Source organism: Hyla sarda, chromosome 1, assembly GCF_029499605.1.
Source record: "Hyla sarda isolate aHylSar1 chromosome 1, aHylSar1.hap1, whole genome shotgun sequence".
Taxonomy (NCBI): domain Eukaryota; kingdom Metazoa; phylum Chordata; class Amphibia; order Anura; family Hylidae; genus Hyla; species Hyla sarda.
Window position 1 is genome coordinate 18633117 of NC_079189.1, and position 12741 is coordinate 18645857.

Genomic DNA, 12741 nt, shown 5'->3' on the forward strand with positions numbered 1-12741 from the left:
TCTGGGTGAATGTGTTAGTCAGGCTTGTAAGCCCCTCCCACAAGCCACATCCCCCACAAAGCCACGAGGACAGTATGTGAGATATAGGGAAGGGATATGAGGACGGGATATGAGGTCAGGCTTTGAGGACGGGATAGTAGGACAGGATATGAGGATGGGATATGAGGATGAGATATGAGGATGGGATATGAGAATGACATATGAGGACGAGATATGAGGATGGGATATGAGGTCAGGCTTTGAGGACGGGATAGTAGGACAGGATAAGAGGATGGGAGATGAGGACAGGATATGAGGATGGGATATGAGAGATATGAGGACTGGATATGAGGACAAGATATGAGGACCGGATATGAGATCGGGATATGAGGACGAGATATGAGGACAGGATATGATGACGAGATATGAGGACAGGATATGAGATCGGGCATATGAGGACAAGATATGAGATCGGGCATATGAGGATGGGATATGAGGACAGGATATGAGAATGACATATGAGGACGAGATATGAGGACAGGATATGAGGTCGGGCTTTGAGGACGGGATAGTAGGACAGGATTTGAGGATGGGATATGAGGATGGGATATGAGGACGGATATGAGGACAGGATATGAGGATGAGATATGAGGATGGGATATGAACAGGGGATATGAGGACAGGATATGAGGACGGATATGAGGACGGGATATGAGGATGAGATATGAAGACGGGATATGAGATTGGGGATATGAGGATGGGATATGAGATCGGGCATATGAGGACAAGATATGAGGATGGGATATGAGGTTGGGCTTTGAGGACGGGATAGTAGGATGGGATATGAAGACAGGTTAAGAGGTCAGGATATGAGCACGAGAAATGAGGACAGGATGTGAGGATGTGATATAAGGGTTGGGATGTGAGGTCTGGATATGAAGTTGGGATTTATGGACTGGATATGAAGACAAAATATTAAGGTGGGATATGAACATGATTTATTAGGATTGGATATGAGGATGAGATATGAGGACAGATATAAAGGGTTACTTTGTTTGTTTACTAAACTTTACAAGGCTCATTCAATAGCACAGACCATTTTTGGTGAACATCTCTGGTGCGATGACTTTGGCCCCACAAGAGATAGTATCAGTCAAGAACAAGCGTTTTCTCATTTGTCTGCCAGTGGGGAGATTTTTGTGACTGAGCATTCCTAGAAACACTCATTTAGCAAAAAGACATTAAAGGGGTACTCCGCCGCACATATTTTATCCCCTATCCAAAGGATAGGGCATAAGATGTTAGATTGCGGGGGTCTCGCCAATAGGGACCCCTGCGATCTTGCCACTAGGGACCCCTGCGATCCTTTGGATAGGGAATAACATGTGTGTGGTGAAGCACCCCTTTAAGAGTCTTCGCCTAAGGGGCTGGACTATCTTGATAAATCCATTGGATTGCTGAAGAAATACAATGTTCTACCGAAATAAAACTGATTATATCATCAGTATGATGCTTCCATGGGTGGATTCCACCAGTAGGTGTGAGGCATACCCCACACACATCACACCCTGTCAATTTTTAGGGTGACCGGCCAACCAAAGACATGGCGGGGGGGGGGGGGGATTGTTCATTTTGAGTTTCAACTTCCCGATCCTTTTGATCCTGAAAAGATAAGCCACCACCAGAATGGTCTGCAGTGGCTCATTCCCCTTCTCTCCATTCAGAACACATGATCACTTGGCCGTGCCAAATGTCCTTGTGTGTTGATGGACAGAGAAAGATGTTGACCGTACTATTGTTTGGCCCTTAGAAAACATATGTGTACGCCAGTTTAACCTATGAAATTGCTAGCTACAGTTCCGAGTCAAAACATTGACCCACATTTACAAGGCAGTTTATGGCTGTTTTTGGCATAGCCTATTTTTAAATCATTGCTCACACAAACTTTGTGCTTTTTCTTGGCACTTGCAAGCTTTTGGAACTGCTGAGGGAAGTTTACTGATTTCTTAAAGGGGTACTCTGGCCCTAAGACATCTTATCCCCTATCCAAGAGATAGGGGATAAGATGTCTGATTGCAGGGGTCCCGCCGCTGGGGACCCCCGCAATCTCTCATGCAGCACCCATCTGTCTCAGCTACACGAAGAGATGATCGCTCCGTGTCGGAATCCTCACGACCACGTGGCCGGAGTATCGTGACGTCACGACTCCGCCCCCTTGTGACATTACGCCCCCTCCCATAGACTTGCATTGAAGGGGAGGGGCGTGATGTCACAATGGGCAGAGTCGTGATGTCACAATACTCCGGCCCCATGGTCGTGAGGCTTCAGACACGGAGCGTTCATCGTTTCATGCAGCTGAGACAGGTGGATGCTGCATGAGAGATTGCGGGGGGTCCCTATCCTTATCCCTATCCTTTGCATGGAGGAAAATATGTCTTAGGGCCAGAGTACCCCTTTAAGAAGAAAGCAAGAAAACCTACATAGAAGATGGAGGTCTGTACATTTTTTATTTTTTTGGATGGTTGGATGACCTCGACAATTACGTAACTTGGAGAATGTTTTTGACATTTTTTATTGGTCATAAATTTGTAGCAACTAGGATGAGGTTATACATATATTACAACACTGTGACCCTCTGGTCAATGTATTGTGTAAGTAAAGAAGAAAAAACGATTCTGCTATTCTATTCTGTTATTAATGAGAGGTGGAGATCTGGAACTGGAGCTTGGAATCAGAATTAAAGCATAACATGTCCGTAATAGACCAATGTCCCGATGATGTTTTCCTCTACCCTATAGGCACCTCCTGAATTTTACAGAATACAGAAGTGCTGCAAAGATCCATAGGGACGTGCACAGACATTTTGGGGGTGGGGGGGGGGGCAGGAACTGAACTTAAAAAAAAGGTAACTTCTTATAATTATTTATAAAAATGCCCACATAATGATGCCAGACTGCCCAGGGCACTTATAGGAGGAACATCAAAAGGGCAGGGGCTCAAGCCTCCTTTCTAGTCAACCTGTGCACGTCCCTGAATATCCATGTCAACCATGGCACTTGTAAAATGGTTTTGGTTGATCACCGGGGACCTATTTGTACAAAAGGTCCAACCATATTAAAGATAGGCTGTCAGACCATAAGGAAATAATGGTAGCAAGATAAGGTACTGAAACCTGGTACAACAGGTAACATGACTGCAGTGTTAAGTTTAAGCAGCTAGACCTACAGAATTAGGGCATAATAAGGAGGTTGGGTCTAGGGTTCAAGGATATCGTAACGAACCATATAGAACACCATTTATTGAGGACATTTAAAGGTCTTTCTATCTGTAAGCCTTTGTTTCCCAACTAGCATGTTGCACGTTTTTTCTCGAGTTGACAGATCCATTGTCCTGCCCCATTTGGCCATATGAAGATTCGGAGGAGACGTAGGGTGCATCCAACTTCTTGCATCCAGAATTGTCATCCTATGCGGCTCTGAATTGCCTAGTCATATGTGAACTCATACTTTAAAGGGGTACTCCGCCCCTAGACATCTTATCTCCTATCCAAAGGATAAGATGTCTGATTACGGGGGTCCCATTGCTGGGACCCCCGTGATCTCTGTGCAGCACACGGCTTTGTTTATAATGCTTGGAGCGGGCGGTTGGGGTTGTGATGTCATGGCCACGCCCCTTGCAATATCACACCATGCCCCCTCAATGCAAGTCTATGGGAGGGGGCGTGGTGGCCACCACGCCCCCTCCCATAGACGTGCATTGAGGGGGCATGGTGTGATGTCATGAGGGGCATGGCCGTTACCTCACGACCCTCCGCCGCCCACTCCAAGCATTTGGAACAAAATGTTCCAAACGCTGGGGCCGCGGAGTACCCCTTTAAGGTTTTAGTAGCCATCGGAAATCTGTCAATGGCTCCAGACTAAATGCTAAGTGTATCTACTGAGGAACATAGACAACAACCACAGGTAATGGAACATGGCCACCAGCCATAGATCTTGGTATGGAAATACCTACAAATTAACTAAAAAGGCAACGTTATACAGGGGGAATGTTAGGGGAGCAAATCTATAATATTGCTCAATATTTCCTCCAACGAGAAGATAAGAGGTTCTACACAGACTGATAATCTGGAACCTTCGATAATACAGGGATGAGGGTCATTGATAGGTCTACAAAAGAACCAGGGCTAGAGCCCATAGACCAGCCATGCCCCTAACCATACCCTCAGACGCACCCTAACAACACTCTCAGAAACGCCCCCAACTACACCCTCAGATATGCCTCTAATCACACCCAGTCTCCTTTAATATTCTCCCACTACTGTACACAAAACTCTGCACATATGCGACCAACACTCCATTCATGGTTTATAGAGCAGTGCCTCTCCATAAATTCTATAAATTGAGTTGATCAGTCTGGCCCCATTTGGTGTGCCTATGTGCGGCACATACTTTTACAGAAGCCACCGCTGACTTAAAGCAGTAGTGGCAATAATAAAATTTTTTTTAAAAAGGGCAGCCTGTTACCTGAGGCTATAGGCACCAGACCCTGGGCTACAGCCCCTTTAGCCCCCTCCTATCAATGCCTCTTCCAGGGATCTTACTGTATAATATTTCTTGTATAGGATTTTTACAAATAAGTAGTCTTCTTTGACAGATTCTATTTCTGGCTTAGAATCTCTGGAGCTTTTACATCTGCATGCCTCCATTGTCCAGCCACGTCTCCTGTAAATGTGGCCCAGGCTATTGTTTGACCCTCTCTGTTCTGACTGCCTTTCAGAGCAGAGAAGTGAATGATGACTAAAAGGGTGAGACTTTCTCCTTCCTGAATAAATCCCATTTGCACCGAGGCTTTTCCAGAATGGAAGCTGGCCTGCTGGGAGTACATAAAGTATGACATGAATGGCTGTCCCCGGCAGACGGGATAATTAACTGCGGCATGAAAGACCCCGCGTTCTGCGCCTAATATGGGAATTCAGGTGGTCTCCGCTAAAATCACCAAAATTATACGAAATGAAGAATCCCTGTTCCCAATGTACAGAGCTTATACGTGTATATGGCATAAGATATGTATATTTTAGATCTATAATCTCACATACTCCTTACTAGGAGCTACCTAAGATGGAAAGGTGAGGGCAGCACCTTGATGGAGACCATCGGTGCATGTATTCTGGAGTTTATGGTCTGACTTGCCTCCACGTAGAGATAGCCAACAGAAGGAGCAGGGATTGGTAAAAGCTCTCACATGACTATGTGTTTATTGCCAACATCACTATTGATGTGTTAGCAGAAATGTGGCTGACAACTACAACTATTAAGGGGTACTCCAGTATCAGAAAATTGTATTGAAAAAAGATGATCACCACAAGATATATAACTTAATAATATAGTGTTATCACAAACTCTACTGGCTTCAGCATGTCTTTGTGTGATTCTCTTCTGATAGGAAGTTGTTTAGACTTCACATTGTCACTGTGGTGTTGTCTCAGCAGCTCCCTGGCTCCTCCCTCTCTTCTGATAGGAAGTTATTTAGACTTCACATTGTCACTGTGGTGTTGTCTCAGCAGCTCCCTGGCTCCTCCCTCTCTTCTGATAGGAAGTTGTGTAGTCCTCTCATTGTCAGTGTTGTGCTGTCTGAGCAGCTCCCTGACTCCTCCCTCTCTTCTTCTAGGAAGTTGTGTAGTCCTCTCATTATCAGTGTGTTGTTGTCTCAGCAGATCATTGACTCCTTCCTCTCTCCTGATAGGAAGTTGTGGAGTCCTCTCTTTGTCAGTGTTGTGCTTTCTGAGCAGCTCCCTGGCTCCTCCCTCTCTCCTGATAGGAAGTTGTGCAGTCCTCTCATTGTCAATGGGGCGTTGTCTCCAGCTTCCCGGCTCCTCTCTCTCTCTCTCTCAAGACAATGTATAATCCTCTGCTGTCTCAGGGGATGTGGCCATATGTTTTCTCTAAGGTAAAGCCCCACCCTCTTAGCAATGTCATCACCTCTGACCATCTCCCTGTCATATATACATATACATTTATATCTTTATAGGGACATTTAGGAAATAATGAGTTGTATTTACAGCATTCTGCCTGAATAATGTTACATACAGAGGAGCAGACAGGGAATAAATAACAGGTGCTGCATCTTCACTGATTGTATGATTGCCATGCAATAAGATGTTCTGCAGCAGCTTTTGGCAGGAATGCTGTGGCAGGGAAGTAGGCAGGGTGGGTTGACTGTGATGAAAAGCTGAGGGAAAGCAATGAATTCTGGGAATTGGAATGCTCAGCGACTGCTCATCCAGGTAATACAATCCGGAAGGGGGGTTTCAGAACTGAGGCAGACAGGTAAGCAATGCTAAATGCTTCTATAGCATTTTTATTTTGACCCGACGTCGTAATACCCCTTAAATGGTTAGTCTCTTAAAGGGATTCCCCAGTTTCCTCAGGAAATATTTATGTAACAGTGGTTGGAGCAGAGTTTCAATACCTCACAGCCTGAGGACAGGTGTTATGTTTTTGTTTTCCTGGATAACCCCTTTAACTACAGTATTTTTCTAGTATGCTGTCTAATTTGCAGTAGCACATTTTACCACAAATACCTTTCATAGACACCAAGAAAACAGCGCCCCCATCCCATCGCCACTGGACCTCTCATTCTCAGAGTAAATCCACACGTGGTGGAAATGCTGTAGATTTGCACAGGTTATAGTCTTAGCACTGGAGTATCCCTTTAAACCCACTGTGGAATACAATGTCCAGAATGTGGTTAAGATGCTACACATGTAATTCAGTGATATAATCCTGGTCCACAACCCCAATGTTAGTGGTACTCACCTGGGGTATGGCTTGATATATGTATATCACCCCTCTGCTTGGGGTCAGATGATCTCGGGCTGCAGCCTGCAGGGTCTGGCCGGGTACTCGGTAAGAGGCCGGCAGAAGACGTGGAAATAGTGCAAAAAGTAAAAAGTGGCCTGCTATGGCACTGCCTTATAGAGATCGGAATGTAGGTTTAGTCTTTTAAGTATAAAAGCTCATTTATTATTAATAAATTGAGATACAGACATGAAAAACGTGTTTTGGTGGTAAGTTCCCCCTTTTTTTAATTGCAAAAATACAGTGTCAACTTTTGCAACTGAAAAAGGGGGAACTTACCCCCGAAATGCGTTTTGCATGTCTGTATCTCAATTTATTAATAATAAATGAGATTTTATACTGAAAAGACTGAACCTACATTTCGATCTCTATAAGGCAGCGCCGTATCCATACGCCCTCAGTCCTTAAGGACTCGGGATGCAGGGCGTATGCATACGCCCTGTGTCCTGAACAGGTTAAACAGATTTGTAAATTACTTTACTTTACAATTACTTTACTTTAGATTTGTAAATTACTATTAAAAAGTTGAGTTGTTGTTTTCTGTCTGGTAACAGTGCTCTCTGCTGACATCTCTGTCTGTCTCGGGAACTGCACAGAGTAGAAGAGGTTTGCTATGGGGATTTGCCTTTAAACAGGGCGGTACCCGAGACACGTTTCATCAGAGAGCAGTTAGACTGAAAAGAGCAACTCAACTTCATCAGCTCATAAGTACTAACAGGATTAAGATTTTTTAATAGAAGTAATTTACAAATCTGTTTAACTTTCTGGAGCCAGTTGATATATATAAAAAAAGTTTTTTTTTCCTGGATAACCCCTTTAACCCCTTAAGGACGCAGGACGTACTCAAACGGCCCATTTTCCGAGTCCTTAAGGACTCAGGACATTTGAGTACGTCCTGTCAAATCCCGACCCCCTCCCGCTAGCCGGAGGGGAGCCGGTGCCCGATGCCTGCTGAAATCGTTCAGCAGGCATCGCGGCATATTGCCCAGGGGGGTCATGATGACCCCCCATGTCGGAGATGGCCGCGGATCGCTGGACAATTCAGCCCAGCGATCTGCGGCAGATTCCGGGTCAATCGGGTCTCAAGTGACCCGGTGACCCGGAATTACAGGCTGTCTCTGACGGCCCCGAACAGCCATAGCCAGCAGGGGAGAGGTGGCACTTGTGCCACCTCACGATTGCCCTGATTCGTCGGCCGGTTTACCGGCCGACCAATCAGGGCACCTGCTGCGGGTGTCACTCCCGCAACCCGCTCCGCCCCATTTCCGGAGCACGTGAGCGGGTGTGGGAAGAAGACCTCGGGAGCTGGGGACCCCGATCCCCGGCGTCAATGTTGGGATCGGGGCCCCAGGAGCTGCAGCGGCGGCGACATGTGTGCGGGAGCAGCAGTAGGTGGTGAGTGACAGCCTCCTGCTGTTGCTTAACAACAGCTCCCAGCATGCAAAAAGGGCATGCTGGGAGCTGTAGTTATGCAACAGCAGGAGGCAGACCACCACAACTCCCAGCATTCCCTTATGGGCATGCTGGGACTTATAGTTTTGCAACAGCTGGAGGCACATTTTTTCTATGGAAAAGTGTACCTTCAGCTGTTGTATAACTACAACTCCCAGCTGCACAAACAGCTAAAGTGCATGCTGGGAGTTGTAGTGGTGCATCTGCTGGTTGCATAACTACAACTCCTAACATGCCCGTTGGCTGTCGGTGATTGCTGAGAGTTGTAGTTTTGCAACAGCTGAAGGCACACTGGTTGGGAAACACTGAGTTAAGTAGCAAACCAGTGTGCCTCCAGCTGTTGCATAACTGCAACTCCCAGCATGCACTAATAGACCGTACATGCTGGGAGTTGTAGTTTTGCAACAGCTGGATGTTCCCCCCTCCCCAATGTGAATGTACAGGGTACACTCACATGGGTGGAGGTTTACAGTAAGTATCCGGCTGCAAGTTTGAGCTGCGGCATATTTTCTGCCGCAGCTCAAACTGCCAGCGAGAAACTACTGTGAACCCCCGCCCGTGCGACTGTACCCTAAAAACACTACACTACACTAACACAAAATAAAATAAAAAGTAAAAAACACTACATATACACATACCCCTACACAGCCCCCCTCCCCTCCCCAATAAAAATGAAAAATGTCTGGTAAGCCACTGCTTCCAAAACGGAGCCTCCAGCTGTTGCAAAACAACAACTCCCAGTATTGTCAGACAGCCGTTGACTGTCCAGGCATGCTGGGAGTTTTACAACAGCTGGAGGCACCCTGTTTGGGAATCACTGGCGTAGAATTCCCCTATGTCACTCCTATGCAAGTCCCTAATTTAGGCCTCAAATGCGCATGGCGCTCTCTCATTTTGGAGCCCTGTCGTATTTCAAGGCAACAGTTTAGGGTCACATATGGGGTATCGCCGTACTCGGGAGAAATTGTGTTACAAATTTTGGGGGGTATTTTCTGCTATTACCCTTTCTAAAAAATGTAACATTTTTGGGAAACCAAGCATTTTAGGTAAAAAAAATTTTTTTTTTACATATGCAAAAGTCATGAAACCCCTGTGGGGTATAAAGGTTCACATTACCCCTTGTTACGTTCCCCGTGGGGTCTAGTTTCCAAAATGGTATGCCATGTGTTTTTTTTTTTTTTTGCTGTTCTTGCACCATAGGGGCTTCCTAAATGCGGCATGCCCCCAGAGCAAAATTTGCTTTCAAAACGCCAAATGTGACTCCTTCACTTCTGAGACCTGTAGTGCGCCAGCAGAGCACTTTTCACCCCCATATGGGGTGTTTTCTGAATCGGGAGAAATTGGGCTTCAAATTTAGGGAGCTATTTTCTGCTATTACCCTTTTTAAAAATGTAAAATTTTTGGGAAACCAAGCATTTTAGGTAAAAAAACAATTATTATTTTTTACATATGCAAAAGTCGTGAAACACCTTGTTACGTTCCCCGAGGGGTATAGTTTCCAAAATGGTATGCCATGTGTTTTTTTTTTTTGTTTTTTTTTTGCTGTTCTGGCACCATAGGGGCTTCCTAAAGGTGACATGCCCCCCAAAAACCATTTGTCGCTCCTTCCCTTCTGAGCCCTCTACTGCGCCCGCCGAAACACTTTACATAGACATATGAGGTATGCCCTTACTCGAGAGAAATTGGGTTTCAAAGAAAAGTAAAAATTTTCTCATTTTTACCCCTTGCAAAAATTCTAAAATTGGGTCTACAAGAACATGCTAGTGTAAAAAATGAAGATTTTGAATTTTCTCCTTCACTTTGCTGCTATTCCTGTGAAACACCTAAAGGGTTAACACACTTACTGAATGTCATTTTGAATACTTTGAGGGGTGCAGTTTTTATAATGGGGTCATTTGTGGGGTATTTCTAATATGAAGACCCTTCAAATCCACTTCAAAACTGAACTGGTCCCTGATGGTATGAGTTTGAAAATTTTGTGAAAAATGTGAAAATTGCTGCTGAACTTTGAAGCCCTCTGGTGTCTTCCAAAAGTAAAAACTCATAAATTTTATGATGCAAACATAAAGTAGACATATTGTATATGTGAACCCAAATTTATTTTATTTTGAATATCCATTTTCCTTACAAGCAGAGAGCTTCAAAGTTAGAAAAATGCCAAATTTTCATTTTTTCATCAAATTTGGGGATTTTTCACCAAGAAAGGATGCAATTTCCCACAAAAAATGTACCACTATATTAAAGTAGAATATGTCACGAAAAAACAGTCTCGGAATCAGAATGATAAGTAAAAGCATTCCAGAGTTATTAATGTTTAAAGTGACAGTGGTCAGAATTGCAAAAAATGGCCGAGTCCTTAAGGTGAAAAAGGGCTAAGTCCTTAAGGGGTTAATAAAGAGTGGTAGCCCCACATCAGTTGCCTTCAATGCATTTTCCCCAGAAAACCCCATTAAGGGTTGCTTGGCAACCAATACAATGTATCCTCTTGTCTTAGGGACAATGAGTATTTGTAGAGGTAGGTACGGGACTTTTGACACTGCCTCTTCATACACCCACTTGTTTTAGATCTCTCTTAGTCAAGTGGAAGAATGGGAAGACCATGCAAGAAATTCTTGAGCTTCACGATAAAATTTAAAGATAAAGGAACCAAAAAAGGTGCCCAATATGAACCTCCTACGCTACTATTTCATAAATACAGTTTATTCAGTCCATAACTTATCCATGATAGACAATTAACAACATCATTTTCACTCTCTATATTTCTCCGTTTCAGGTCAAAGTCTGGTTCCAGAATCGGAGGACCAAACAGAAGAAGGACCAGAGCAGGGACTCTGAAAAACGCTCCTCATCAACCTCCGAATCATTTGCTACCTGTAATATTTTACGGTTGTTGGAACAAGGTAGACTATTATCAGTCCCAGCACCCCCCAACTTGCTTTCTCCTAGTCAAAACCCAATAGGCAACTCATCTGCAAATGGGTCCAGCCTGGGGACCTCGGGGAGCACATCACCCAGTATAAGCAGTACCCCACCTGGAGCTGGTGCCTTCACTCTCCAAGTTCCATCCTTAGCCTCCTCCACTTCTCCAAGGCTACCAACTCCGCTTTGTTTCCCTGGTCCTCTATTGGGGGGCCTACATGAAATACCCACTGGGTATGGACTAGGAAACTCAGCCTTCGAGCCTTACACCCGGCTGGAAAGAAAAGACATTATCTCCAGCAAAAAGCCAACTTCCTAAGAATCATTACTGATGTGAAGGTGTCAAAGTCAAGTCCACTGTGTTTGCTTCTTCTGCCCACACACCTACTTACTGGTCTTGCAAGTCAAGTATCAAGAGACTATTGAACCAAATGTGTCTAGTGGTGTGTGTGTGTTTGTTCTCACGGTGATAACAAAACTTATACGGAGGCAGCTCTGTGAAACGTCCATTGGGGGGGGGGTGCCGGTCCTAATTTTACCTACCACTGTAAACTGGTCTGCTAGCACTCTCGCCACATTGCTAAGTGAGGTGTTCCATCATGTGATTTCTCCATATTAATGCTGAACTAAGAGAATACATGACAAGACTGAAAAAAGGGCAAGTGGGGGGGGGGGGGGGTAAGTGATGACAATAAATTATACTTTTAAGCTGAAACTCTTTTAACACATACATGTCATTCAATGCATATGGAACCATGTTACCATGTTGGTTTTTTTCTCTATGAGCTATGGTCACTGTGACATATAAAGAATTGGCCTCAAGAAGAGATGTCGTGGAAGGAGAAGAGTCCCCAGCAGCACAGAGTATTTCAAGAAAGGGTTGTAATTCTCTTGAGGGAGGTCACGACCCTTCCTCATGGGATGATGCTAGTAAGGACAGGGAGGAAACCGGTTGACTAAACGTTGGCCGTAGACAATTGTTCCAAAACTTTACATCAAATATTCTAAGATACCCCTTATTTATTTTAAAGTGGGTTGTTCGGGGATTAAAACAATTTTATATGTGGCTGGGGGTGGAGTGAAAATAAGATTTAGTCACCCACCCTGAGATCCTGCCTCTGCGGTGCTGAAATTGCCGTTTCCTGCTGGCCACTGTTACTTCCTGGGGATATATTGCCCCGCTCAGCCAATCACTAGCCACAGCAGTGTCCGGCCTCACTTCTTGAGGGGACAAGTCCTGGGGGGAGGACTCATCACGAGGAACCAGGAAGTAACTGTGACAAGTAGGGACCGTTTCCTGCCTCACCCAGTCATTGGCTAAATTGGTACTTCTTGAGGGAACAACGTGTCACTAGGAAGAAACGGCGACAAGCGGGTAATGGGAATGTCGGCACTGCAGGATCTCAGGGTAGGTGGCTATACCTTATTTTTACACCACCCCTGACATATAATCATGGAATGACTAATGTATTACACAACTTTATATATTACAGTTCATAGGAGACAGGACGTGCCAACATCTCATTCCAAAAAC

General features: G+C 44.8%; 1 protein-coding gene across 1 annotated transcript in view; it reads left to right on the forward strand.

The window, feature by feature from the left end:
* The window catches only part of VAX2 (ventral anterior homeobox 2), a 99942-nt gene extending 88084 nt beyond the window's left edge, over positions 1–11858 (forward strand). Inside the window, exon 3 of the mRNA XM_056552891.1 lies at positions 11062–11858. Coding sequence (XP_056408866.1) covers positions 11062–11526 — 465 coding nt within the window. The 3' untranslated portion in view covers positions 11527–11858. The remainder of the gene's footprint in view (positions 1–11061) is intronic.
* The last annotated feature ends 883 nt before the right edge of the window (positions 11859–12741 follow it).